The following is a 26,911-nucleotide window of genomic DNA, read 5'->3' on the forward strand; positions in this document are numbered from 1 at the left end:
ATTCAAAACTCACAGGAGTGGGACCCAAGCTTACCTGAGCCACAGACTGGTTTTATGGCCTAGGTCAAGTGACCTCCTGCCTGAGCCTCAACCTTCCCCATCAATTAAGTAGGATGAGTCACATTTCCCCAGGGACGAATGTCAGAGACATGTCCAGTCTTGCATGCAAAACAACAACCTGGTCCTAGAACCATCAATGTCTGCATTTTCTGGGGTCTGAATGAGCCCATGTTTCCTGGGTGGTGAATGTCACCCTCTTCTGTGCCAGTTCATGAACTGTCAGCTCACATCCATACAAGCCCAGAACCACATCAGGGTACAGACCCTGCTCAGTGGTGCAGACTATGTGACTCCTTCCTTCCTTCCTTCCTTCCTTCCTTCCTTCCTTCCTTCCTTCCTTCCTTCCTTCCTTCCTTCCACCTTCCTTCCTTCCTTCTTTCTTGTTCTTGCTGGATATCCAGAAAGTACTTGCAAGCTAAAGCCTGAGGTTCCTCTGAGGGGTTACCACAGTCTGTCCGCCTTTGCATTCATTCTTTCTGTCAGGCAAATATGAGCTCTGCCTGTCCTTCATCTTGGGAAAGCCACAGTTGGGGTTGGAAGAGGGGAAGGAGTTTAGAGGCTCTAGCTAAATCCCTCCTTTTCCTTTGAAGTGCGAATGGATTCCCCACCCCCACCCCCATCCCCCAGGCCTCCCTACAGCTGATGTTTTTCCAGCTGCCTGGCTCCCTGAGGACTGTGGAGCTTCTTAGTCAGGTCACAGAAGGGCTGAAGGGCCAGACCTGCCCAGGCTGGTGGCCCCTCTGTGACCACAGTGCTGACTCTCCCTAGCAGTGCAACTTTGCATGACCTTGCCACTTTCCCTGTCACAGCCTTAGTCTATAACATAGCGAGGATAATTCCACAGTATGGCTTCTGAGGTGCACAGCACAGCCACAGAGCCTTCCTTTGACCAATGGGGAAACTGAGGCCAACAGGTTCTGAGGAAGGTGCGCTACAAACTTCAGCGATCTGCAGTGGTCTAGGTCAGGGTCTCCCTTCCTGCCTCAGACCGTTATCTCCACTGCACTGGGAGTCCCAGTGTAGTCTCAGACCCGGGGGTTGTGCCTGTCCCATCTCTCAGATTAGCTGTATCCTGTCCCTTGGTTCCATGTGTGCCAGTGTCTGTGGGTAACAGGGAGGACTTCAGAACCCCAGATCGAGGAGTGAGCCTGCTCAGATATTGTCCTTGCATCCTGCTGGGGGTGTGGCTCAGAGCCAAACTGCAGCCTTGAACACTAACTTCCCGTATTTCTTCTCTCTCATTCCCTCAGGGCTTCCCTGGAGACTTTGGGGAAAGAGGTCCCCCTGGACTTGATGGGAACCCTGTAAGTATCCCCAGTGCTTGCTAACAAGCCAGAGTACAGTGGACTGCAAGAGCTTGAGTTCCGGGGTCAGACAGACCTGGGTTGTTCCCTGCCCCATGACCTACTAGCTGAGTGTCCTTGGAAAAATGGAAATACTTCTCTGAACCTCTTTCTGTGGGTATTCTGTGGCCTCTTGAAGAGTCCCCACCTACTGAGCTGCAGGCTGTCCCCAGTCTCCGGAGCTTCTGTCTGATGGAGAGACCACAACTGCCACCCATAGGAAGCACCAGAACCCGTTATAGAAGGATTGCCTTGGTAAAGGCTGTCACCACAAACTTTGTTGGAGGGAGAGCCAAGTTGACAGGTCTTCGGGTTTACAGTTTGTTAACATGCAGAGACCCAGCTTGCCTGCAAGGAGATGAATTGGCCTCCCCTAGGGTGCCCGTTTGCTTTCCCCTTATTGTCCTAGCTCCAGGCCCTGGAGATCTCAGCCTGGAATGCAGGCTGGCCAGTGTTCTCAGGAACACCTACCTACCTGCTCTGGTTCTCGTCTTTCCCTGGGTCTCTCTCTACCAGAGCAGCCAGGCCCAGCTGTGCCCACCAGTCTTCCATCAGCACCCTCACATTTGTTGGTCCATTTTAACTCCATAAATACACCTGAGCCTGACCTAGCCAGATGCTCTGGGTACAAAGCTGTGGCTTCAGCCACATGAGCCAGGAAAATAGGGTTTGCCTTGGGAAACCAGTTCACACCTCTGCACCCTGGTGGTTTCCTTTCTAAGTGCAGGTTAGAATGCATGCTTTGGAGGATGGGAGGTCTTAGTCATTGCAGGTGTGCAGTGGACAATTGTCATCAATGCTAGGCAAGGTGCCAAGCATCCTGGTCTCATTGCTACCTCCTTAGTCCATTGCACCTGCTAGGGAAAGCTGGAACAGAGAAGCTAGATGGAGTAGGAACGACTGGCTCACCGGGATAACAGAAGAACTGGGATGGGGAAAGAGGGGTGGAGTTTCCAAGTGGAGCAAGGTGCATTTCAAGGGTTTGCAGGGGAGCTAGGCCCCTCTCACCGTCTCGGCCCTCAATAGGTTAATGTCCTAACCAATGGATGTGACCCTTCTGGAAGTTTTCTTGGGTTGGGAGAGATGCCTTTTTCCTTAGGGTCTGGAGGAATAGAGTGATTCTCTGGCCTTGACATCAGCTCTGCCATGGAATTGCTGAGAGACCTTGGCAAGTCATTTCCCCTCCGGTAGCCTCACAGTTGCATCAACAAGGACAGCCCTGAGGGGAGGCTAGCACTTCTCACTGTTAGTCAGTTGCTGGAACCACAGTTTTTTATTCGTGGTTTTTATTTTGAGCTTGTTCTAGACTCTTACCCCCATGTTTTCCCCATCCCTGGTGTGGACATTAGATGGCCCATTCATAAAGCTTTGGGGGACTGGAGTTGGAGGGTCAGTCCCATACTGCCCCAGCCTCTGGACCCAGGCAAGTACTCCTCCCCACGCCCATCTCCTCAACACCTTGGAAGCTCCAGGAATGGGGGGACCTGGAGGGCCTAAATCCAGCAGGGCCTCCCTGTGATGGCCTCATTGCTTGCCTTTGACCTTAAGCAGACCACTCCCCTCTGAAATCTCACCAAGAGAGGAAAACACCTCCACCTGCTTATGGCCTGGGTCCAGTGCCACCTGTTGTGTGCGCTTTGTGCTTAGAGTCTGGAAGAGGTTTGGAAGTTGCAGATGCGATACATGGTAGAGGGAAGTGTTCCACACACCCTACAGCAAGCACCTAAGAGCACTTACGGGGCTGCTCAGGAAGAGGAAGTCTGCTCCCAACGGTCCCACCCAGGACCTTCGTGAGGTATGGTGTAGAGGGAGACAGGGCAGTAACCGCTTTGATTTCTGTGTTTCCAGGGGGAAATTGGCCTGCCAGGACCACCAGGAGTGCTCGGGCTCCTTGTAAGTACACACATGCCTATGTCCATGTTGGGCAGAGGTGGGGTAGCCAGGGTGTGAGGAGCAGGCAAGGGGCCTTGCAGGGGAGGACCTCTTCTATCATGCCTTCAAAGGGAGGAGGGAGAGGAGGAAGAGGAGGAGCAAGGAAACAGGAGTAAAGCCATGCATGCCGTGGCTGCAGGTAGCTTTGCCACCTTCTTGGAGTCTGCTTCCTATTGATTAGATGAAGATGGGTCTTGGAACACAGGGCTGTCAACCAATCTGAGACTTGTTGCCTGTCCCTTGATTTGCAGACCGCTAGCTAGGTCAGTGTGATAGCAAGCTATTCAACTTGTGTAGGGCTCGGGCCCAGAGGGAGACTGCGGCTAGCAGCGGAGCACAGACTCTAGACCTTCTTCACCCTTCTCCTTAAAGCACTGACTTTGGAATAGGAGTACCAAGTTCAAGTTCCACCTCTGTCACATCCTGGTCATGTGACCTGGGCCATGTCACTTAGACTCTCTGTACCTTAGTTTCATTCATCACTTATGAAATGGGGGTGGAGCAGAGTCCTCTTGGATTCCTCGCTATGAGGATGAAAATGGGAGTGGGGACAATGTGGCCTGCTCTAGAACTCTGTAAATGGACCACACTGTTATTAGCACGACTATTACCTGCTGAGATCACAGGCCCAAGTGGCCGAGGAGCTGAAGGGGACAGAGCCTCTGATTGTTCTGGGCTGGAAAAGCCTTGCCAGGTGACTCTGTCACTCAGTGTAAGAACTTGCTGTTGGACCTCCAGACTCCTTGGACTGAGCCCTGAAGGCCAGCGAGAGGCCAAAGCCTGGAGATGACCCTAGAGATACCCCCCTAGAATGTGCTCCTCTGCTCTGGCCCTATGAAACTTGTGGTGTGCTGGTATCAGGTACAAGCTGGCTCTCCAGACAGGAGGGCTGGCTTTGTTCTTCCTGCAACTGTGCTGAGAATTCTGTTCAGATGGAGGCTGAAGGTGGGGTTAAGGGGAGTATGATAGACCCCATTCCCCAGAGTAGTCTATCCCTGGAAGAGGGCCTAGGGTCCCGCAGATTGTCTCTCCTGCTCAGGCAGATGGGAACAGAGCCTGGTTAGAGGATGTGGGTAAGGTCAACTTCTTGGTCCTGATTCTCAATTACGGCCTCACCTCTATGAGCCTCAGGAACCCTGTGCCATATAGGATCATTGTCCTCATTTGTTCTGGGGCAACAGATGCTCATAGCCCAGTCTAAGCCCTGGAACCCCACCTCCTGGGTTCAAGTCCTACTTCACCTATTTATATAACCCCAGTCCTGGATACCTTTCTTGCCCTCCCGCCCTTCTGTTTCTTTACCTATATAATGGGCATTGTCCTAGTACTTGCTTTGGGAGATTGATTGATAATGTAAGTAGCTTAACACTTAGGCAATATTTAGCACATCAAAAGGCTTCCAGAAGTACTAATCATAATAATAGCTATTTTTATTTTCCTGTTACATGTCTGGTAGCATTGCACATTGGAGCTTAGTAGGAGAGGGTGTTACAGTTGACTAGCGATGCCTGCCTTGGCTGGGGATTCTATAGTTAGCTCGTAATATTCTCCTTGGCTGAAGATGCTACAGTTGACAGTGATGTCTGCCTTGGCTGGGGACGGGAAAGTATTAACTCAGACACTCATCTCTTGTGTTCATTCAGCAGAAATTTGCTGACTACTTACTTTGGCGATGTGTGCCATGAGAATCTGAACACATGCTGGAAGTCTTAGCATCTATTTTTTTCCTAAGCTCTGAAGGGATCCCTTCAAGTGTATGCTCATTCAGCTCCAACGGGAACACCTCAGGTGTTAGAAACATCCTCCTTCCCTGGTCCATCCAAGCAGGGCCCACACTTTCCAGAGTGTTCCTGTTTTGAGCCCAGGTTACCGTGACTGTCACTGGGAGAGGCTGTTCCTGGGGTCAGATGTCCAATGCCTTCTCTTTTCAGACTCCTTCAGTGTGAGCGATATTGGTCCAAACTTTTCTGAGGGGATATTCACACATCCTGATAGTCATCTTTGGCACGTGTTCCCATTTGGCATTGTCCCAGCATCCTCTAGGTTGGGACTCAACTGAGAAGAGAATGAGCTCTCTTTGGATGAATGAACAGATTCTATGGACCCAGACTATACTGCCTCTGTCCCTGTTCCTCCCCCAGACTATACTGCCTCTGTCCCTGTCCCTCCTGGTATTTGGCAGGTCCCTTCCAGGCTTGGAACTATCTAGCCAAAATGTCGGCTGCCCAGGTGTTTGGATGCCAGATCTGGTATTTAGGACACCCTTGTGTTATAGAATCATTCTACTTACCTGACACTCAAATGTGACCAGGCCCCTCTCTTTCTGGTCTAACCTGATGCTGCTTCTCACAGTGTCTCTTTAGAGGGTAGGAAAACAGACCCCAGGTCAAGATAATACACAAAGCAGGAGATGGTGGATCCTTGATTGGAGGCCATAAGCTTCCATTCCAGGGCCCCTTTCCTGCCTTCTTCTGGGGAAAGCTCTACGTGTGCCTGCAGTTCACAGTCTTGTGCGTACGAGGTTTCCAAAGAGCTGCTCTTGCCTGCAGTCTTCCTTGCCCTGTGTCTTTCTATGGCCACGGTCAGCCTCTCCTTTATTTTCAGATTCTCTTCTCTGCCAGAGTGAAATATCTCTCATCGGGGAACCTTTAGGTTCAGGTCACTGGGCTGTACCTAAGTCCACCAACCCCAAATCGAATGCTGTCTCTCGTCCTGGAACTCTGAGAGTAAAATTCCGACCCAGGAACTTCCGGGGAAGTGGAAAAGAAAGGGACGTCCAGGAGGATGCAGGACTGAGTCAGCTGTGGTTTTCTAGAGTGTATGGATGATTAGATGGTGGGGTCTGGGAGAATCTGTGTTGGGATGGTCATTTTGCTATAGAAACCCAGATATACACAACCCTCTGTGGGGTCAGCTGAAGCAGCTCTCTTGCAGCCTGCCACCTGCCTCTGTCCCAGTTTCCCAGGTGCCCAGCCAGGAGAGATGACAGAAGGCTAGGTTACCTCTTGAGAGATGCTTGTGAGATGTCTGCTGTGCTGGAGCTCTGGAAGCCATGCCATGCCCTGGCTCACTCTCTAGGGAGTGAGGTGTGTCCTGCTTCTAACACATATCGGATGTCCCCAGTTCCCACTTGCCACCAGTGGCTTTCTGCCAGCTCCAAGCTGAGAGGACTAGATGCTCCCCTCTTGGTGTCATCAGAGCTTATGGCTGGCATGCAGGGATACTGCTCACTTCAGAATTTGCTCCACAAAAATCTCTTTTGGCTCTTCTGTTCAGAGAGATATAAGGACTTTTGGTTTCCGCACTGAATGAGAACAAAAGATCTTGTGATCTGGCCTTAAATGTTACTGTCATTCATGGATCTCTGTGCAGAGTCGGTTAGAAACCTGGTCAACTGGTGTTAACCAGCTATTGTATTTCTGACCCTGATCAGAATGGAATGAGCACAACAGCCCTGAAGAGGGAGCTCATCACCATCTTGTAGGTAAGAAAATAGGCTCAGAGTGAGAACACACCTACCTGAGGTCACACAGCATAAACCAGGGCTGTACACATCACTGAAGCTCTTAACTCCCTCTCCATTGCTACTGCTGTGCGGCTCTTGTGTAAGATCAGAGCCCCCAGATTACTTTCCTGTCCCTAACCTGGGGCCACAAAAGGCTTGATTTTCTTCAAGGCTAGCTCCCTGGTGGGTTTTTAAGCAAGACTGAGAGTCTTCATAGGTCATTCATCAGGTACTTCAAAGGCATACTGTTGGTGAATCTGCCCCACACTGGATGCTGGAGTCATGGAGAGAAGGCCTGGCCTCAGTCTGGTGGTGAGCACGCATAATCTTAGTGGTTTACACAGGGACAGCTATGAGCAAAGGCATTGATTCTGGACCTTAGAGCAGGGAAGTAGCAGAGTTCTGGGTCATGGTAGGGGTGCAGTTACAGGAATGAAAGTCTAGCAGTGTCAGTGGTCAGTCCAGCACACTAGGCTAAGGCACAGGTGAGCCAAGGGATGGGGACATCATGGGCCAGATGCCACAGCTGAACAGGAGCTGCAAGGTGGAAGGAGAGATTACTGGGAAGGAAGACCCGTCCTGCCTTGGAAACCCCCACAGGTTTCCTCCAAGGTCCCCTGCAAACCCTGATCTGAATGCCTGTGTGGTGCTCTTGGGTTCTTACTATCTCTGGCTGCTGCAGAACTTGTAGGCATGGATTCACACTGGGACAGACAGACATCCCTGAGGTCTGGCCCTGCCTTGGCCCCACTCAGTACTTGCAGAGCAGGTTTTCTGGCTCCTGTCTTAGTCTTGGTTCCTCCAGGATAGCACTAACAGCCATCCTGGTTGCATGGGTGAGCAGTGGTCAACTGCTAGCCCCAGGCCTGGTGTAGCCAGAGTCTGGCTGGATTGAGAAAACTTGGCATCTGCCCCTGGAATTGGAGCACAGCAGGGGGGGCTTTAATTGCTTACAGCTGTGTTGTTGGTGACCGTGGCTTAGGGGAAGGGGATGGTGGGAGTCATCTGGAGCTTAGGAATGGTTCAGACACAAGGGACTTCCTCATTCTTATGGGAAGACTCAGCAATCAGGCCCTGAGATGTCCTCTGGGGACAGTGGCTTACAGTGTCCCTTCCCCTCCATTGGTAGGCCACTCTGGAACTCTGTATTTCTAAGATCTACCTTGTGTAGCTGCTGCTCCCTCCTCTAGGTCCCCACAGCTGCAGTCTTCTGCATGCCACAACTTCCCCCACCCCCCTTGGAGTGATGTGTATCTATGCTAACAGGTATCTATGCCAGGCCCCTTCTCCAACACCCACAGAGCCTTTGGATATCCCTCATGCCCATCAGTCAGCCTGTGTGATTCTACTCTCCCACAAGTTGCCTTTAGGTTAGTCTAGGAAAAGCCAACCTGAGTTCCTGGCCTAGGAGGGAGCTACCTCTTACAGAGTCTGCTCTGCCCACCATACCAAGGGGACCATGGTCATCCCTCTCCTCCTTTCAGACCCAGCCATGCTGTAGCACCAGCCTCTTGGACTCTTATCTTTTCTTTGGTGCATGAGCCATGGCTGAAAAAGTGATCTGCCAGAGTTGCGAGAAGCAACTGAGTGGGGAGAGCCAAGGACTCTTGCTCGGTGCCCTGCAGTGCTCTAACTGGGTCAGGACTGTCCTTGTTAGATCAAAGTGTTTTTGTCCTGATGGACCAGCTCCTTGATGGGCCCTGGAAGCAAGATTTGCAGTGAATGCAGAGGCTCAGCAGGGAGGGCTGAACCCAGCCAAGTGGGCACTGAAGTCCTGAGTAGGCTCATGCTTGCCAAGGTTACACAGGCAGCCAGGGCTAGTATCTGTGTTCTGGGAGAAGGGATGGGCATGTCAAGTCTGAAAGCTCCTCCCCACTACCCATCTCCAGGCTGTCCAACCTTCCTGCAGCTCTCCGTTGGCATTCTCCTTCACTGGGCTTCTCTTCTCACTCCAGGTTGTGAGAAGCTCCAACAGGAGCTTGAGGTCAAATTCTAGAGCCTGGCTATCCAGGGCTGAGCTCGTGCCCCAACCTCAGAGCCTTTGCCAAGGTGCCCGAAGAGCCTGGATCAGGGCAGTAGGGAACCGATGCCAAGAGAGGTCAAGTTCATTGATTGAGGCCACAAAGCAGGCCCTCAGGTCAGTGAAGGAAGACGAACTAGCTAAGCAAAACAGCTCTTTTCCTGGAACAGTTCCATGGTGTGGTCATGCTTGGGGGTGACTATGAGGCATTGAGCAGAGTGACATTTGAGAGAAAGGAGTGGGCTATGGAAGCAGAAATTCACCCACTTCATGCTAGGCCTAGATTCCCTGACCTTAGCACCTTTGAGTTCAGGGCTGTGTTGCCCTATCTTATGTACTATGGGGATTTTAGTGGCCCCTGACTGACCTCTATCCGTTCGACGGCAGTGATCTCTTTTAAGTTGTGACAATGCACATTGCCCCCAGACATTACCTCATTCTCTCACCTGTTAACTTGGCCACTCCTTGGAACAGGGCTAGGGCACAAAGTGCTGTTACTCTGCCAGTCTCATGCTAGTGAGCATCAGAGGGACAAGTTGACTGGCTTATGAAATGTCCCACGAGCCATTTGGACCCCTCGTGGAAAACACCCTTGGGGTCAGTGGACCTCCCAGGCCCAGAAATCCTGTTATTCCTGACCCAAAGTTGGATCCCTACCTATACTCCAAGAGCCTCTCTCAACATCTTGGGTACCATAAACAATATAGAGCACCCAGATTGCTTCTGTTAGTGTTGCCAAGCAAGGAGCTACTCAGCTGCCCTGTGGAGCAGGAAGTGTTTCTCATCCCTCATCCCAAAGAATCAACCTGTAGTTAACTCTTCTAGCAGCCCCAGAGCAGAAATTCCTTGTCTCCATTTTGCAGAGGGACCAATGTCCAAAGAAGCTAAGGGTGAGTCCTTTATGTTGTGGACAGAAGTCTTGATATCTAATGAGAAGTTCTGGGAGGGGTGGGACAGTTACTGAGACATGGCCAAGCTCAGGGATTGTAGCTGGCTCTGACTCCAGAGGAAGCGATCAGTTGCAGAACAGTTCTGATTCCAAGATCAGCCCGAGGGTGTGAACTGTATCTTCAGTCCAACCCCCTGGACCTTGGGGATCCTCCATCCCAGATCTGCCCCCAGGGCCACCTCTCATGATGTCTTCCTCTCTGTCCATTCTCAGGGTGACATGGGAGCATTAGGTCCAGTTGGCTACCCGGGACCAAAAGGCATGAAGGTAAGTTAAGTGAGGTCTTTCTAAGTTCAGCCCCTACCCCAACCGGAAACAGAAGGAAGTCACTGGGAGGGAAAATGGGAGAGGCTGACTGGGAGCTCAGTTCTTTGGCCCGAGAGCTAGCCAGCATCTGTGTGTCATTTAGGCCAGACATCTTTATTGGACACCAAGTCCACAGGCTGATCGTAGGCCAATGTGGTTCTGGGATGTAGGACTCATGGCCAGAGATGCAGAAACCCTCATAGCAAGTGGTGAGCTTGGTCCCCCCAAGTGGGAGAGACTTGCCCTCACCATCAGCCTTTCCTGCTCTGGGATTGGTTCAGGGATGAGGGTCAGTCACTGCAGCTTCTCTTTGCCATATGAGGTGGCCATCACTGCCCCCTTTGCTCGTAAGAGTACAGAGACCCAGGGTGGGCACTTAGCTTGGGGTCTTGAAACATATCAGTTTCTGACTTCTGTGGCCTTGACCTGTCTTGCAGGGACTGATGGGCGGCGTGGGGGAGCCCGGACTGAAAGGTGATAAGGTGATCTGAACTCTCCCTTACTGCCCCTGGGTTATCTGAGTGCCACTCCGCCTCCCCCATCCCTCGCTGCTTGGCTCCCCTGCCTCCTGCTGTCCTCCCTTCTCAGTCCTCTGCACCTGATTTCTTCTGGTTTCTTCCCGTTTCTTGGTGTGTGGGGTTCAAGTGGGCAGCTGTGGAGGTCTGGTGGTTGAGGCAGATAGGACAAGAGGGGCAAGAGTCTACGGGAAGCCAAGACTGACCTTTGAATCTCAAATGCAGAGCATGACAGCAGGCACACAGGGGTCACAGCCTCAGAGCGTGGAGGGTGGTGACCTCAGAGGACACAAACCCCTGTGTGGGCTTGAGAGTCCAGCCCTAGAGAGTCCAGCACCCAGGCTGAAGCACTATGGGAACCCAGGCCAGCCTCCAAGCACCACCATTTCCTCACTCCCCTGGGAAGGCCACTCCTAGGCCGTGGAACTTCCACTGCCTCAAACCCCTGCCAAATCTTGTTGGAAGGGAGACGTAAGTTCCAAGGCCCAGAGACAGGTATTACCTAGCCTGGATCACACAGCATCAGAATGACCAATCCATACCTGGGGGATATAGGAGTGCTTTGCCTTGTACCGGCGTCTCTTCCTTTCCCATTAGTTTCTATGTGAATCTGAAAGGCCAAAGAGTGGGGCATGTTTAGGGGCAGCACCCTGAGAATCCACAGAGAATGGCCTCCCTGATCAGCTCCTCCTCACCCAGGCTCCTTCACCTGTGTCAGATGGCTGGACCCATGTGTCCTCTGCAGGCATGTGGGTCCCCAGAGAGTTCCACCCCTAAACAGAATGGAAGTCGTAAGGTCAGAGTGGACGACGAGGCTCTGGGAAGTCACTTATTCTAGAACCTACAAGTGACAACTGTGGAAACTGAGACCCAGAGAAGGGAAGATATCGACCAAATCAAAGTCTGTGCTTGATGGTTGGAACTAATCCAAATCCCTGGGCTCTTAAGAAATGGAATTTCCCAGCTCCCCAGCCACCCCCCCAAATATATAGAGCCAGATGTCTCATTCAGTTCCCCTCAGGCAGCCAGCGAGATTAGGCCAACTTCAGCTCCTCCTCTACCTGTTGCTACCTCTCTGTCTTCTCCCATCATGCATAAGCCTATGTTGTGGCCCTTCTAAGCTGTGCCTGGTACTGCCCTTCCACACTTCTCCCTTCTCTGGAAGTGAAGGACTTGTGGGGGTGATAGGGTGTCCTGGCACCTGCCTGCTCTGAGTCTCGAGACAACAGCTCTGTGGAATAGCTAAAGCCCTGGCGGAGGAGAGAGGGCATGGGCAGATGATGTCATGGCAGAGAGAGGGCATGAGCAAATGACATCATGGCAGAGGGCTTTGCAGGGCTGGCTGCCAGTTAGCAGTGCTGGGATACGTGGACATGACCGTAGTGCCATCACGTTCTTGTCACAGCAGCTGGTACCACCAGGGGCACTCCCAACGTTTAGCTCTGAAACACACTGAAGAAGGAGGAAGTCATGTGAGGCTGTTTTGGATGATGTAGACAGAGGAAGCTGTCCTGCCCCTTGGCTGAGTCAGGGTCTCCGGCTGGGGCTCTGGTGGCCGCATACACGCTGCTGCCTCTATTCTCCCAGGACTGCAGAGCTGCCACTCATCCCTGTATTCTTCTCATTTTGACTTTCCATGACCCTACCTGGCCTTAAGCCAGGCATGGCATATCCAGCCTGGCTGTCTGGATCACGTCTTGGTTTCCTCAGTGACTTTTAAGGTCTCCTCTGTATTTTAGTATTTGTAGCCCCTCTTTGCATGTCTCACACACAGAGAGAGAGAGAGAGAGAGAGAGAGAGAGAGAGAGAAGAGAGAGAGAGAGAAAGAGAGAGAGAGAGAGAGGAAGGAAGGAGAGAGAATACCTCCCCAAACTCTATGACCTTGTACAAGACTTTCCAAACAGAAAAAAAAAAGAAAGAAAAAAATAAAAGAAAAAGAAAAAGAAAGCAATTTAAAAAGAAACTTTCTTCAATTCCAATTTTGTTCTGATGATACAGTTGTGTGCCGTGTCACAGCCTTTGCTGTCACCTTACTCTTCTGAGATTTCCACTTCCTCCTGCTTCTGGGGCTTCATGAGGCCTCAGTGAGCAGAGCTAGTAAACTACTGGGAAGAACTCTCAGATGGTTTCAGCTCTAAAGGGAGCGCCTTTCCATCTGGCCTGAGCACAACTTATTTACCAGAACTGGACCAGGAGGGAGCAGAGGAGGTCTCCCAGTGCCGATCCTGTCACAAAACACTCTCAATCCATCTTAGAAGGGACCCACCCAGAGCTCATCAGGGCTCATTTGATTCACACTGCACACAGTCTTAAGAAGCCAGCCCCTCAGGATCGCTGACTAAGCATTTAATTAGCCGACAGCTGCTTGTACGGAAGGAAGACATGGCAACTCCCAGCAAGCAGTGCCTGGGCTGTCATCCCTGTAGCTTTCACCCTTCCGTACTGACATCAACTGCTGCTGAAGAGGCAGAAGGATGAAGAAATTGTACTACGAGAAAACCAGTGTTCTCTACGCAGCTCTCTGAGCAGCTGTGAAATGGGAGGGATCCCCTCATCCTGGGCCTCCTTGCCCTACCTAGGGGATGGGTCCTTGACCCCTTTAGAGCCGAGGCTGCTGTTGGCCACATGAACAGCCTCCACAAGGCTCCTTGGGGTCCTCTGTCCAGGGTCGGGTGGGGGTGGGGGGAGGAAGCGTCTTGGCTGTATGGCCCTCTCCTTATAATCTCTTTGCCACTGTGTACTCAGGGTGAACAAGGGGTGCCAGGTGTATCGGGAGATCCTGGCTTCCAAGGAGACAAGGTAATTGTTATCTGCTGCCTCCAGCCCTGCCTCCACCTGAATTCCTCGGGGCCTGTCTGTCAAGTGGCATTTCCTGTCTACCCACCTATCACTTCTCCTTGGCCCTCATCGTGGCCTCTGAATGTGTTTCCAGACCTCCACCACCACGTATCTCAGCCTGTTTTTCCTCACTACCCCCAGGCTGTCCTTCTGAGGCCACATCTTTGTTCTGTTCTTATATGCCCGTGGTTTCCAGCTGTTCTTAGGGACAAGTCCTGGTGCTTCACGCAGTGGCACGCACAGGATCCAGGTCTGTGGGCCACTCTGACACTCTCCTGCTTTTCCTCCCCTTGGCTGTGTTCCGACACACTAAACTATCCTGGGAACCTCAGCCTCTTTGAACACTGCTTTTCTTTTTGAGCAGAGCCCCTGGCCTCTGTACCTCTCTGATCAAACACCTTTCCCCACCCCCACCTCTACTTTCTCAGACAGAAAGCGGCCTCTGGTGCCCTGGGCAGATGTCTGTCTCTCACTCGGAGTACTCGCTCCTTAGCTTGGGGACCCATGCTTAGCTTCCTGCAGACTGAATCCCTTGAGGAACAGGACGCTAGACTGCCTGACAGCTCTGCTGGGGTCCTGCACTCAACAGTGACAATTAAGGACAAGTTGGCCAGAGGGAGGGAGAGGAGGGGGGAGGGACTAAGTGTGCTGACAGAAGGAACAAGGGATGAGCCATCGAGCCCTTGATCTCCAGAGGCCAGCTGCGGCCTGCCCAGAATGGCTCCTCTGTCTGAGTTGCACAGTGCGGCCACATCCGGCCTTCTCCTCAGCCCACCAGACCCCCGTCCCTTCCTCCCAGCCAGCCTGTCCTGACGCAGTCAGTGTCCATGTGTGTTCTAACATTCAGGCCTGGCTGTTCTCTTGGGCTCGGGTCTCACGAGGCCTGGAGGGCACTGCAGGACTAATATGGACCAAGATTCTCCGGGTCCTGTACTTAGGCCAGGGCAGCTCCCAATCCTGGTACCCAGGTACCCAGTGTTGGGATGCAGGCAAGTACGAGCTCAGCCCAAGCCTGAAGCGGAAGAGGGAGGCCCTTGTCCTTTTCCGAAGATCTGATTTCTAGGCCTGGGCTGGCAGGAGGATACTGCATACGCTCTTGGCATGGTTACCTTCAGATAACCCAGTTTCCATTTTCTTTCACAGGGGAGTCATGGCTTGCCAGGGTTCCCAGGTGCCCGGGGGAAGCCAGGGCCTATGGTAAGTTCTTCTTCGTAATCGTCCACCTTGCTGTATCTTTGGGCTCTTGAGGCCAGTACCCCTCCATCTGCTTATGGATCACGGCTTGGCGTGCACCCACATCCAAAACCTCCCTTTGTCTTCCAGCAGTCCTGGGGTTGAGCAACATGAGGCACACATGGCCCCAGGCCAATTTCCTGGATAGAGTTTCTGAAACTGAGGGGCAGGAGCCACACTGGGAACTAGAAAGGCCCCAAGCCCAGCACACCAATGGACTCCAATAGGAACTAAACTCCACATGCCCACAGGCACTACTGATGCCGTCCATCCCATGTCACCGAGCCACGCCTTTTTAAAATTTTGTCACTTTCTTTGCATGCACACTGTCCACACTCAAGGAGCCGAGGATGGGCAGTGATGACTGCTTCCATTTCTTGATGTAGAAGTTCAGACTCTGAAGGCTGAAGTGACTTGCCTGAGTCTCCTGGATGGGACGGACACATAGCAGAAAACGTTCCAGCAACTGCTTCTTTTTAGCCAGCTAGGCAATTTTACTCGTGTAGCTCCAGAATGTGTCAACTGTCTTCTGCCTGGGGGGGATATTTGTGGGAAGGTAGGGCCTATAATCATCCTGTGTGTGTAGTGATTCTGTGTCTTCCACAGGGCAAAGCTGGGGACAAAGGCTCACTTGGGCTTCCTGGACCTCCTGGTCCTGAGGTATGTGATGTCTTTCTGTCGGTCGGTCGGTCTGTCTGTCTGTCTCTGTCTCTGTCTGTCTCTCTATCTCTCTGTCTGTCTGTATGTCTGTCTCTGTCTCTGCATCTGACTAGGGCTTTTAGTGTTATGCCCAGAGATGGCAAAGGAGTTGGTATGGATCACACATAAAATGAGAGATGAGGCCAAGGCTAGGAATGGACTCAGTCATACATGGTAAGATCCCAGCACTTGGATGGGGGTGGAGGCAGGAGGATGATCGAGAGCTCAAGGTCAGCCTAAGCTATGTAGCTAGACTCTCTATCTCTAAAACCAGAGGAAAACAAACATCACAGGTCAGTATGCCCTGCTTTCCTTCCCTCCTCAGCTTGTCTTAGCTCACCCAGGGGCTCCTCGAGCTAACCTCAGAGTCCTTCCGCACTGGTGGCTAACCCAACACTTGCTCCTACTGAGCCATCACCAAAGCCCTCCAGAGCTGCTGTCCACCCCCTCTGGGAGCTGCAGGCTGATTTGTAGGGGCCTCCTCTGAACCTTTCTTTGGGTATCAGTGCTCCGAGACATGATAGGGAGGGAAGGGAGCTGCCAAATCTGGGTTGGCTGGAGGATATGAGACCAGAAAAAGGTGATAATGCCAGCTAAGTGCGGGGGAGCCTGGAGAACAGCTGGCAGCAGCTGATACATGTGGTCACGAACATCTCAATCCTAGCCCAAGATGCCAAGTGGGTGCTCACTCTGGCTCTGCTAAGCTGCTCCCCTCTAACAGCAATATGGTACCCCAGTCAGGGCTTCTGTCTACCTCAGGCTTGCTGCCACTTAATCCCCAGCCAGGGTTCCCATCCCTCATCCAGAGCTCCCCGGCCTTGGGACCTTGTTCCTCCATGTTATTCCTGCAGGCAAGTGAAGAGCCTGTCCCTACGGGCTCTCCCAAGCGTTCCAAAGATCACTCATAGTCTTCCCCAATGGATGAGGGCGTGCTTCCTAAAAGCCACAGTCTGACTCTCTGCAGTGTTGACTTTGGCCAGGACACAACCCTATCTTTAGACGAATGAACTTGGCCTCTCCTCCATCTGCTGCTCACTGTGGAAAGACTCCTAAGTCTGGATTTCCTGGCCAGTAAAAGATGAACGCTCACTCCTGGACACGGACTGATGAGGTTCTTCTTGAGCCAGGAGCTGGGGGAGAGAACTGGCCATACTGTGGCAGGGGTGGGAGGGGTGTGGAACAGGAGAGTTGATGCCTCTGTTTATGGATGGGAAAATCAAGGCTTGAAGCCCAAGAGGGGCAGCCTTAGGGTTGTTGTTCGGTAGCAATTAATCTTGACTCTGGCTCCCAGGATCCCTCTGGGGTCTGTCCAGCCTACCTTTGTGCTGCTTTGATTGGCTGACTCCATAGCCAGAAGTGGCTCTCCAGGGTGGAAGACAGAAGCCATGAGTGTGCTGGTTGTCTTTACTGGCTAGCACCTGGCCCTCAGGACCAGGGAGCGGGGGGAGCGCCTGCTCACAGTCCCCTGATTGAGTGGCCTCCTTTATTCAACACCAGAACTGAATCAGCATCCTGGCTGCTCTGTTCCCACAGGAGATGGTAATCCGAGGCAGGGATGTTTTCCCAGCACAAGGGACCAAGCTCTGTGAATGCAAGTCTGTATGGAGTACTTATTGTGAGGCGCCTGTCTAAGCACTTGGCTCCCATCAGTTATTTCAGCACTGCCCGCTGAGGCGTTTGATCGACTACCTACTCTGTAGGCTAAAGCCAGAGAGGCTGAGGAACTTGCCCCTCGCACAGGGTGTGAATAACAGGACAGGATTTGAGTTACGTTTTGAAGAAAGTTCAGTCTCAATGTGCCAGTTCCGCATTCAGGATTACTTGCCTAGTGTGGTGGCAACACCTTTAATCCCAGGCTCTCGGGAGGCAGAAGGAAATAGAGCTCTTGTAAGTTCAGGACCAGCCTGGTCTACATAGCAAGTTCTAAGCTAGCCTGAGCTACATAGTGAGACTATCGAGACTATCTAAAGAAAAAAATTATTCAGGACCATTTTGTGACTTTTCCGGGGGCGGGGGAAGGCAAAGGGATTTTGAACAGAAGTTAGTAGTATAAGGTTAAAAAGGAGAAGAGAAGACCAACCTCAGAAAACAAAGTGGAAGGGGGATGTTTTAGGCACAGAGTCATGTGGTGGGGAGAAGGGCCTTGATTTCTAGTTGCCCTAGGCTAATGGGTTTCTAGTCTGGATTAACAGAGGTATTTCTCATAAAACACGAATAGGGATGTTTCCATACTGGCTTAGGGAAACTGGCCCACTAGACAGAGCCAGGCCAAAGGGCACTTTTCCCTGGCTAGCAGCTGTGGTAGAAACAAACCTCTGGGGCGGGGAAAAGGGTCCCCAAGAGAGGCACCAGAGTATGCAGGGGAAGGAGGTCTCTCAGCCCCAGACTTGAACTGTCTGCTGCATGGCCACCTGTGGGGATAGGCCCCTTAAAGCTGCAGGTCAGGATGGGAGTGTGTCACAGAGTCCAGCACTCTGGGCAGGGACCTTAGGAATTCTAGCTTCTGATAGGAGGAGACTTAATAAAGAATACTAGCATTTACCTCTGCATAGCCAACAGGGCAAGTCATGGCCCAAAAGATGAATATGGCCCATGGGTAAGGCTTCTCAGGCTAGGCAGGTGACTCAGAGCTCAGTGTCCTGAAAGGACCCTATTCTGTAAGATGGGTGACCATGTGTGACAGCCTTCTGTGTTTCTGAATGGTCTTCTGTGTCTTCATTTCTCCACCTCTCTCTCAACGAGTCTCCTGCAGGAAGGCTGTCTTTGACCTTGATATGTAACTAAGGATGGCCCACCTCTCCTTACCGTCCTGTCTCTGCCTTTTCCTCCCAGTGTTAAGATTAAGGACATGGGTCACCACACTCAGTACCTTCTGCAGTTTCTCAGCCACTCAGAAAAGTCAGGCTTGGGTCTGAAGAGAAGGAACACATAGCTGACCTACCCTGGGTCACACAGAAGCAGTGGTGGGGGTGGACACTGGTAGGGTGGGGCTTGTTCTGAACACTGCCAACCAGAGATCCATGTGACCTGGCTTTCTGCTTTCCCACAGGGTTTCCCAGGAGACATTGGCCCCCCAGGGGACAATGGCCCTGAAGGCATGAAGGTGAGTCCTCTCCCACCTAAGGTTCCTTGGCTGAAGATGCCCCAGGACCCAAGGTGGCTGTGGAGTGTGGAGTCCTGCCAACCCGATGTGGAGGTACTACCTCTGAAACCATTTCTATTCTCTTTCCCAGGGTAAGCCTGGAGCCCGAGGCCTACCTGGACCTCCTGGGCAGCTGGGGCCTGAGGTGAGTTGGCCCTGTCCCCTCTTGTCCCTCTTTGACTTCTCTAGCCTGTCCCAGCACCTACCTGGCTCTGTCCAGGGTACCAAAGCCATATCTGGGGCCAGGGCCCCTTGAGATTCATCACCAGAGCATGTGTTCCCTTACAGCCCTGCCTGTTTCTCTTCTCTAATCTAGTGGGACAAGTGACTTTCCATCCCCACCTGTCACAGTTCATCAGTCTCAAAATGAGAGGATAGGACATGTCAGACCCCTTTTATAAGTGGAGATCTTTCCTTGGAGATCCAGGGAAGGGAATGACTGCCGGGTCCTGTGTTGGTAGCAGGCAGGGCCTTGACTAGGACCTAGGTGTGCCAAAGTCCAGTCTGTGCTCAGATCCCCTGCTCTCCTCACAAACGCTCTTGGGAGACCCCAGAGCATCATGGCAATGCCATGACTTGCCAGTTCACCTGAACCTAGTCAGGAGGAGCTTGCCTCAGCCTATTGGGCCTTCCACAGTAGCCTGGCTTTTGCTTGTGCATGCTGCCCTGAGCCTTGCTTGGCACTGTGGTGCACAGCCGTGGGAGAATGAGCAACCGCAGGCAGGCCTTTGCTGATGCGAGCCTTTCTCCGAGCTGGGTGTGGGTCTGGCAGAGTCCCAGTGCTGGCTCTTCGAGTCACTGCATGGGGCTGCTTTCCGGGAAGCTGCAGTTGCTTGCTGCAGGGGCTGCTTTAAGGGGCTTGCGGTCAGGCTCTGGCTGCCAGAGGATCAGGCTGGAGACAGTTGTGACCTTTGGAGGGCTGGAGATCAAGGCCAGCAATAGGAATGAAAGGAAGAGAAGGAAGAGACAACTGCAGCCAAGGCCTCTCTGCCTGTGCTTCCATAGCTGCCCAGAAAAACCCTTACTGAGCCAGGCTCTGGGCCTGGGGACACTCGCTCCTTCCTACATTCACCAGGATCCCTGTGCCTTCCTGGGTGCTGTGTGCAGGGTGCTATGACATCCTTAAAACAAGATGTCATCCCTGGCCTCTAGGAGTCAGCATCAAGGATTCAGTCTGAGGAATCAGAGGCATACACCAGGGCTAATGTCTGCTATGGAGTAGAAAGCAGAGCTCAATACTGAATCTGTGTTTGAGCTGGAGCCTAAGGTCCCATTCTTGATGAACAGCTTAGACACTGGGGTTTGTGGTAAGATCCTTAGGTGGAGACTGGTGGACACCTCCCAAACCATGGGAACCAGGCTGTGAGCCAGGCACTCCGTCCACTTGCAAGGACTCCCTCCGTACAGCACGGGCTTTCCCAAAATTCCACTTTAACTTCCACCTTTGTCTTTCTTCTTTTTTTATGCCTCCCCCAACTCTAGGGAGATGAAGGACCCATGGGGCCACCAGGAGTCCCAGGCTTGGAGGTGAGTGCTGCTGGCCAGGAGGAGATGGGGCTTCTTAGAACTGAAGAATGGGCATAGGTGGGGCACCATTTGGCTAGTGATCTGGAGAACAGCCAGCGTGGAGGCCTTTGGCCAGTCAAAGAACACAAGACGTGGCCTAAGGAGGGAGACTGAAGGTGGGTGCCAGCGGCCTTACTTGTCTGTTAGGTCTGTCAGATTCTACGTGGCCGTTCCTCGTGTGTTTGCCCAGGAGCTGCTCACTTTGCTCAGTATTATCAGGGAGGAACAACAGAGGCTGAAGAGTGGAAGTCCCGCCTGGGTCCTACAACTGAACTTAGGGTTAGCTACCAGAGCCGGGGTTACGTTCTCTCCCCAGCTTCAGCTCTGAAGAACACCTACCTGCCCCACCCGCACCCCCAGGAATGGTGTTGACTGGCAGTCCATGAGGCCTCTGATTTCAGTTTCTCTTTACATTCAGAAATGATGGAGCACCCAGGTGCTTGTGTGGGTTACGTCATATTGGTGTGAGTAATTAGAACAAACACACATCCCAGGTGTGTTTATTAATTCAGTGGAAGTTAATGATAAGTCTGTTTCTCATAAGCAGAAATCTTTTGTTTTTTTTGCTTTTAGTCCCAAATCACTATATTTTCTGAATCAGAACAAGTGAGTAAGACAAAATCAGCACGACTCCCCACCCCCTTTTTTGCAAAGCTCATGGATGTCACTTTGATGAAGTTAGCCGGCTTCTTACTTCTGTGTCTGCATCAGTTTATGTTGACGCCACGAGTCACAAGTCTCTGAAGAGTCCACCACATCCATCAGAGAGAGTGAGGAAGGCAGACGACAGACATCCCAGGGCCACTGGGAAGCAGACTTTCCCACCTGAGCCTCCTAAAAGGGTCCGGGGAAATCACAGAATTCTCTGACCATGTTTGGAAGACCACAACCAGGAAGTCTATCTTATCCTGTGCCCAGGTGCTCTGCCCAACCTCTTCCTGTCCTGTCCCTTAGAAAGCAGGGCCATTGTCCCTATTTATGACAGATCACTGCAGGGAATGAGGAAACCATGCTGAGGCCACCTAGCTGGAGAGCATCCTTGAGTTCCTTTGTCCGGGTGCCTGGTGACACTGGATCTCTACATCACTGTGCCCTCCAGAATGTGCTAGCCTCCTAAGGTTCTCCAGGGTCCCTCAGCACTGTCCCCACAGCTCCCCTGATGTGTGTCTCTCTATTGCAGGGTCAACCTGGAAGGAAGGGGTTCCCGGGGAGGCCTGGCCTGGACGGCTCGAAGGTGAGGAAACTTAGGCATGCCTGGGGGTGGTAGCGGAGTTGGGTCTGACATATAAAACCCTGGACAAGCACGGACTCTCGTGGCTAATGAAAAAGAAGGGAGAAAGTGGCCCTTATTCATTCCAGGGTAACAGGGGAGGGGAAAGGAAGTAGACTAGGTATTCAACAGAGGGGGATTGTTCAAGTCACGGATACAGTCCAGACACTGTGGCAGGCTGCGAGTGGCAGCTTAAGCTGGGGTGTCACCTGCCTTCTTCCTCTACTGAGCAGGCAAGAGACTGACAGTGCTTAACTGGAGTAGACAGAGGTTTCCGCATTTTCCTTTGGGCTTCTGGCGTGTGATGGAGATCCATTGTGTTTGTTACTGGGCCTTTTTATTTTCAATGATCAAAATAAGTACTGACCCCAGTAAGGGAGGGGACTACTTTTCTTATCTCAGTGACAAAATACCTGACAGAAAACTAGTTAAGGGAGTGTCTTAGTCGGGGTCACTACGCTGTGATGAAATGCCATGACCAAAAGCAAGTTGGAGAGGAAAGGGCTAAACTGACCTGCACTTCCACATCAATGTTAATCCTGGAAGGAAGTCAGGACAGGCACTCAAGTAGGACAGGAACCTGAAGGCAGGAGCTGATGAAGAGGCCCTGGAAGGGTGCTGTTTACCAGATTTCTCTTCATGCGTTGCTCAGCCTGCTTTCTTACAGAACCCAGGACCACCAGCCCAAGGGTGATTCCATCCACAATGTGCTGGACACTCCCTATCAGTTATAAAATGGTTTTCAGGCTTGCTACAGCCTGGTCTTATGGAGGCATTTTCTCAACTGAGATTCCCTCCTCACAGATAGCCATAGTGTGTCAAGTTGACATAAAACTAGCCAGCACAGGAAAGAAGAATGTATCTTGTCTGCCAGTTTAAGAGGGTACAAGCCACCATGGAGAGGTGTGGTGGAGATCATGGAGGCAAAACCATGTAGCTGGCCAGAGTGGGAAGTAGGAAGCAGGGGATGGTGGCTGGTGTAGAATATTAAATCTCAATCCCTGGCTGATCATTCTGTTCCTGGATAAAAGGCACACAACTGGGGCTGGGGATTTAGCTCAGTGGTAGAGCGCTTACCTAGGAAGTGCAAGGCCCTGGGTTCGGTCCCCAGCTCCGAAAAAAAGAACCAAAAAAAAAAAAAGGCACACAACTTTCATTATGTACAAGAAGCCTTAATCAGTCAGCACTAGCACTCTAGATATATATAGAGGTATATCTACCCTCTATGCTATCAGAATCTGCTTCCCCATCGATAACCTGGAGTTATTATTTGCTATGTTTCATCCAATTGGCCAATGCTCATGGCCATGCTTTCTTGACTTTTAACCCATGGCGTCTCTCCTCTCTCCACATTCTTCTCCCTCTCCTCATGGTCTCCTTCAACCCCTGGTCTGGAAACACCAAGCTCTGCCTATCTCAATTCTGCCCAGCTATAGCCTGTAGGCGTCTTTATTCACCAATCAGAAATAACTTGGGGGTAAGGTCACAAAAGTCTACCTGAGGACTGTCTCATCTCTGGGGCAACCAGGCCTTGGGGGCCCACAGTTAGCATTACAATACATAGCAAGAGGCCAAACCTCACCAGGTAGCTGTCCCCTTTCTTCCTTTTATTCACTTGGGTGCCCAGCCCCTGGGATGGTGCTATTCACAGTCAGCATGAGTCTTCCTGTCTCAGATAAGCCTCCCTAGAAATACCAGCATAGACACAGATGTGTGCTTTGATGCCCATTTCAAATCCAGTCAGGTTGATACCAAAGATTAGCCGTCATTTCCAAGGGGGCTATGTTGGACTAAGTCTATGGATACATTGGAAAGAGAAGGGGAGGAAACAGTTGGAGGATCTAATGGGCTCTGGTGATAGCATTCACCCAAGGGAGTCTATAGCCTGGCCCTGTCAGCATGTCTGACATCTAGACTATGTATGACTCAGACACATGTGCTGTGTTTTATTTCTAAGTTCCTGTCCTTGCGAGCCTGCATCCTGCCCTCTGAGATCTTGCCACAGTCCCTCGGATACCAGTTGGGTTTCTGTGGTGGGCAGATTCATCCCAGGACATCTGTTGATCACTAATCCACTCATACTGTGGAGAGACTGTGGCTGCTATGGCCACCTATTGAGTAATATCTGTTCATCAGAGACCATGGCTGCCAGGTCATACCGGGTCACCAAGTACTAGAAGCTGGGACTCTGAACCCAGCTCAGAGACAAGATTCCTGAAGGATATCTGTGCTGGTGATCAGCTTGGGAGGGAGGCTTAGTCTCCTAATGATCTTTACCTGCAATTCCACACTCTTCCTGCAGGGGGAAACATACATGGAAATGGGTCTCAATCAAGCTGACCAACCCCAATTCTAGCCCTCCTTGTAGCTGGCTCTGTGACCTTACAGTCCTTTCCACCCCCAACAAAATTAATTAGGTTGCTTGGTGTCCAAAAGGAGTCAGTATGCTTGGGTACTTTGGTACCCACTCAAAGGGAATGAGATTGTGGTGTTGGAGTAGTGATTTTTGGTTGCTGCTAACTGTTTGGCATCTTCAAGGTCAAAGTTTCGGGATTGGGCTTCTGATTCATCGTCACCAATGACACCTAAGACCACTTTCTCCTTAGCACTTCCTCAAGTGGCTTCAGTGTCCCATCTTCTGACCTGACTTGTCTTCTATTTTTGTTCCTTTGCAGGGGGAACCAGGGGATCCTGGACGGCCAGGGCCTGTGGGTGAACAGGTAAGCTAGTGATGGTGCCAGTACAGTGGCTTCCCTGTGGGTCACTTACCTGTGCTAAGTCTAGTGCTGTGTGGTCACTCAGTCTGGGAACATTCCAGAACCAGGCCTCTTGCACATGCTCAAAGAAGGGCGGTCCCTAAATAATAAGGCTTGACACTTTAGTTTTTGATGCATTTGCTCAAATGGTTAATGTGATGTCACCTACTAAAACTGGGGTTAAACCGGAGTTCTCGGAAATGACTGTGTTCTTTTAGTTCAGTGATTTTTCAACCTATAGGTTGCGACCCCTTTGGGGGCAGGGAATCGAATGACCCTTTCACAGGGGTCACCCAAGACAATTTGTATATCAGATATTTAGATTACAATTCATAACAGTGGCAAAATTACAGTTATGAAGTAGCCACCAAAAATGTGTGGTTGAGATCATCATACCATGACGGGTCGCAGCATTAGGAAGGCTGAGAACTACTGCCTTATCTAGAGAAATAGATCCATTCTTCAGAGGCTCAGGGTCCAAGCCTCCCTTTGTTGTAAAGAAGAATCTCAAATCAGAGGCTCTGGGTATCTGGAAAGCAGGAACAAGGTCTGCAGAAGAAAGGTTGGCATTTGTCAGTCAAAAGTTTGAGAATCCTCACTCACCGTCCTTAACCAGTTAGAGAATCTCTTCTGGGTGCTGTGTGGGTGGCTACCTCAGGGCCTCCCTTCAGGCCTCAGTGCCTCTTGCCAGCTTGAGGGCCCAGACATGGAGTTGTATGATATTTTCCACACCTCTAAATGAGGACCCTCTAGGAGCCTTGGAAGAGGCCTCCTCAATCATGAAGGAGGAAGACTCAGAAGAATTCAGTTGTGCCCAGAAGGGCCATCCATGGCATGAGACTCCCATGTGACAGGCTTCCTCAAAAGGCCTGTAACATCTGTTGAGAAAGAGCGAGAGATAGGAATTAGAGCTGGGGGAGGCCAACATGTTTGAAATCTTTCAGTGTCATTTGAGCATGTTCTGTGGGAAGCCTGGAGCTTGGCGCAGCCTAGATGTATTTCCTGACTGGAAAAAAAACCAGCAAATTTAAGTTCATAGCTATGCTAATGGTTGGCCCTGGGGAAATAGATACTTAGAACCTTGGAACCTTCAAGACTTGGGGATTCCTAGAAGTCACTTTCTCCAGGGCCCTGACAGTTTTCCATGCCTTAGATTCCTTTGCCCAGCTAAGAAAGCCTGTGAATCCTTCCTTTGAGTAGATTTAAGTGGATAGTGTCATAAGTGGAGGATTGGAAGGCAGCCAGTAACAGTAACAGAAACTAAAACGTGTCTAGATGTGGCACACATGTATCTACTTCGTGCATGATTAACACCCTCAACAACGAAACCTACCAGTGACCGCCATGTTAAGGTGTATTGAAGCTCTGAGATCTGTGTAGGAATGATTGTAGTGATATGTAACCAGATGGAGAGTCTCAAATTTTATATGCTACTGGGGCTGGGTGCATCTGTGTTCATAGTTAGAGAAAGATGCAACATTTTAATAGGAATGTAATGCAAGTAAAAGCTGTGAGCTTCTCTGTTCAAATTCCCGGATTCCATCCACAGAAGCTTATAGGAGCCTCCAGCTTAAGAAATTCCGGATTCTGGCCCACATTTGCAGTTTGTGTCACAAACTTGGGAGGAAAAATGGAGTCAAATGTATGCTCATAGGGGCAGTGGCTGAACTGGAGCTAAGAGGTGTAGACACCCTGCCTGGGACAGCTCTGGCTCACCAGGACAGCAGAGCCCCTAGCTAGCTGTGTGTCCAGCAGTTATAAACTGTTACAGGAAGGAAGGCTGTCAGAGCTGAGACTCAACACTGGCCCCTGCATTTGCTCTAAGGCATGAGAGGACACCAGCCCCTCTCCAGGTGGCCATAGCAAAGGAGTGGGTGTTTCCTGCCCCTGACTGAACCACAGGCTCCCCAGGAGAGATCCCCAAGCTCACACCACAGGCCGTGCTTGCAATCACGATAATGGCTTCATTTGTTGCATGAGGTACCAGGCTCCATACCAAGCACTAGACACACTCCTCTGCGGTCCCTCCAACCGTTCTGTGATGGGAGCTGTGATGAACCATCCCCAACTTGCAAACGAGGAAACTGAGGCCCTGAGAAATTAAGTAGCTTGTTCAAAGTCTCATTGGCAGAAGCATAACTCACAACCAACTGACTCTTCAGACTCTGAGCTCCCAGGTTCTACCCTGACAAAAATGAAAAATCCTCTGATTTCCTAGAAACCTTACAGTCTTCTACCAATGAGCACAGACTGCTTGTCAGGCCCTGTCCTAGGTGCTGGGAACAAGGTGTGAGCCTTGCCTTCCCAGGACCTCTCCAGGGAAAATGAGCCTGTCAATACCTATCTGGAATGGTTGAACAGCTGTGGTCTCACAGCTGTCTGATTCTCAGAAGCATGAACCTCCTCCCTCCCATGCCCAACAGAATGCTGCGAGGAGAGGAGATGCACCATATCTTGCCAGCTAGAGAGGAGCAGGCTGTGCCTGTGACTTTCAGAGCTGCCTCTCTGGCCACCCTGTCAGGAGGAAGCCCTGTGTGCCTCTGAGAGACTGCTTCCTTTCCCTTTGACTCACTGCCAGTCCAAACCCCTCCCTACAGGAAGGCACCCCATGGAGCTCTGGAGGCCAGGGCAATAGCACTTGCTGGATGTCTCATTCAGATCCTGGCTGGCTTCTCTTTGGAGATTTATGTCTTCTAGGTCTCTAGAAATAATAAATTTAAAGTTGCCATGCAATTTATTTCTCCAGGCCCATAAGGCCATGTGTGTGTATTCCCTTC

The 26,911-nt window shown here is 51.4% G+C and overlaps 1 protein-coding gene across 8 annotated transcripts in view; it reads left to right on the plus strand.

Annotated features, from left to right (window-relative positions):
- Col27a1 (collagen type XXVII alpha 1 chain) overlaps nt 1-26,911 on the plus strand; it is a 118,681-nt gene that overhangs the window by 46,966 nt on the left and 44,804 nt on the right. For 7 of the 8 annotated variants that reach the window (XR_005504389.2, XM_039109470.2, XM_063287351.1 and 4 more), the window contains 12 exon segments: nt 1,311-1,364; nt 3,252-3,296; nt 10,023-10,076; nt 10,553-10,597; nt 13,376-13,429; nt 14,612-14,665; nt 15,308-15,361; nt 18,450-18,503; nt 18,634-18,687; nt 20,025-20,069; nt 21,289-21,342; nt 24,054-24,098. Coding sequence is in view for 7 of the 8 variants with exons in the window: in XM_039109470.2 (XP_038965398.1) it covers nt 1,311-1,364; nt 3,252-3,296; nt 10,023-10,076; nt 10,553-10,597; nt 13,376-13,429; nt 14,612-14,665; nt 15,308-15,361; nt 18,450-18,503; nt 18,634-18,687; nt 20,025-20,069; nt 21,289-21,342; nt 24,054-24,098 (612 nt within the window). In the remaining variant the exon portion in view is untranslated. 8 annotated transcript variants of the gene reach the window in all.

The sequence above is a fragment of the Rattus norvegicus genome, chromosome 5, assembly GCF_036323735.1.
Source record: "Rattus norvegicus strain BN/NHsdMcwi chromosome 5, GRCr8, whole genome shotgun sequence".
NCBI classification, from domain to species: Eukaryota; Metazoa; Chordata; class Mammalia; order Rodentia; family Muridae; genus Rattus; species Rattus norvegicus.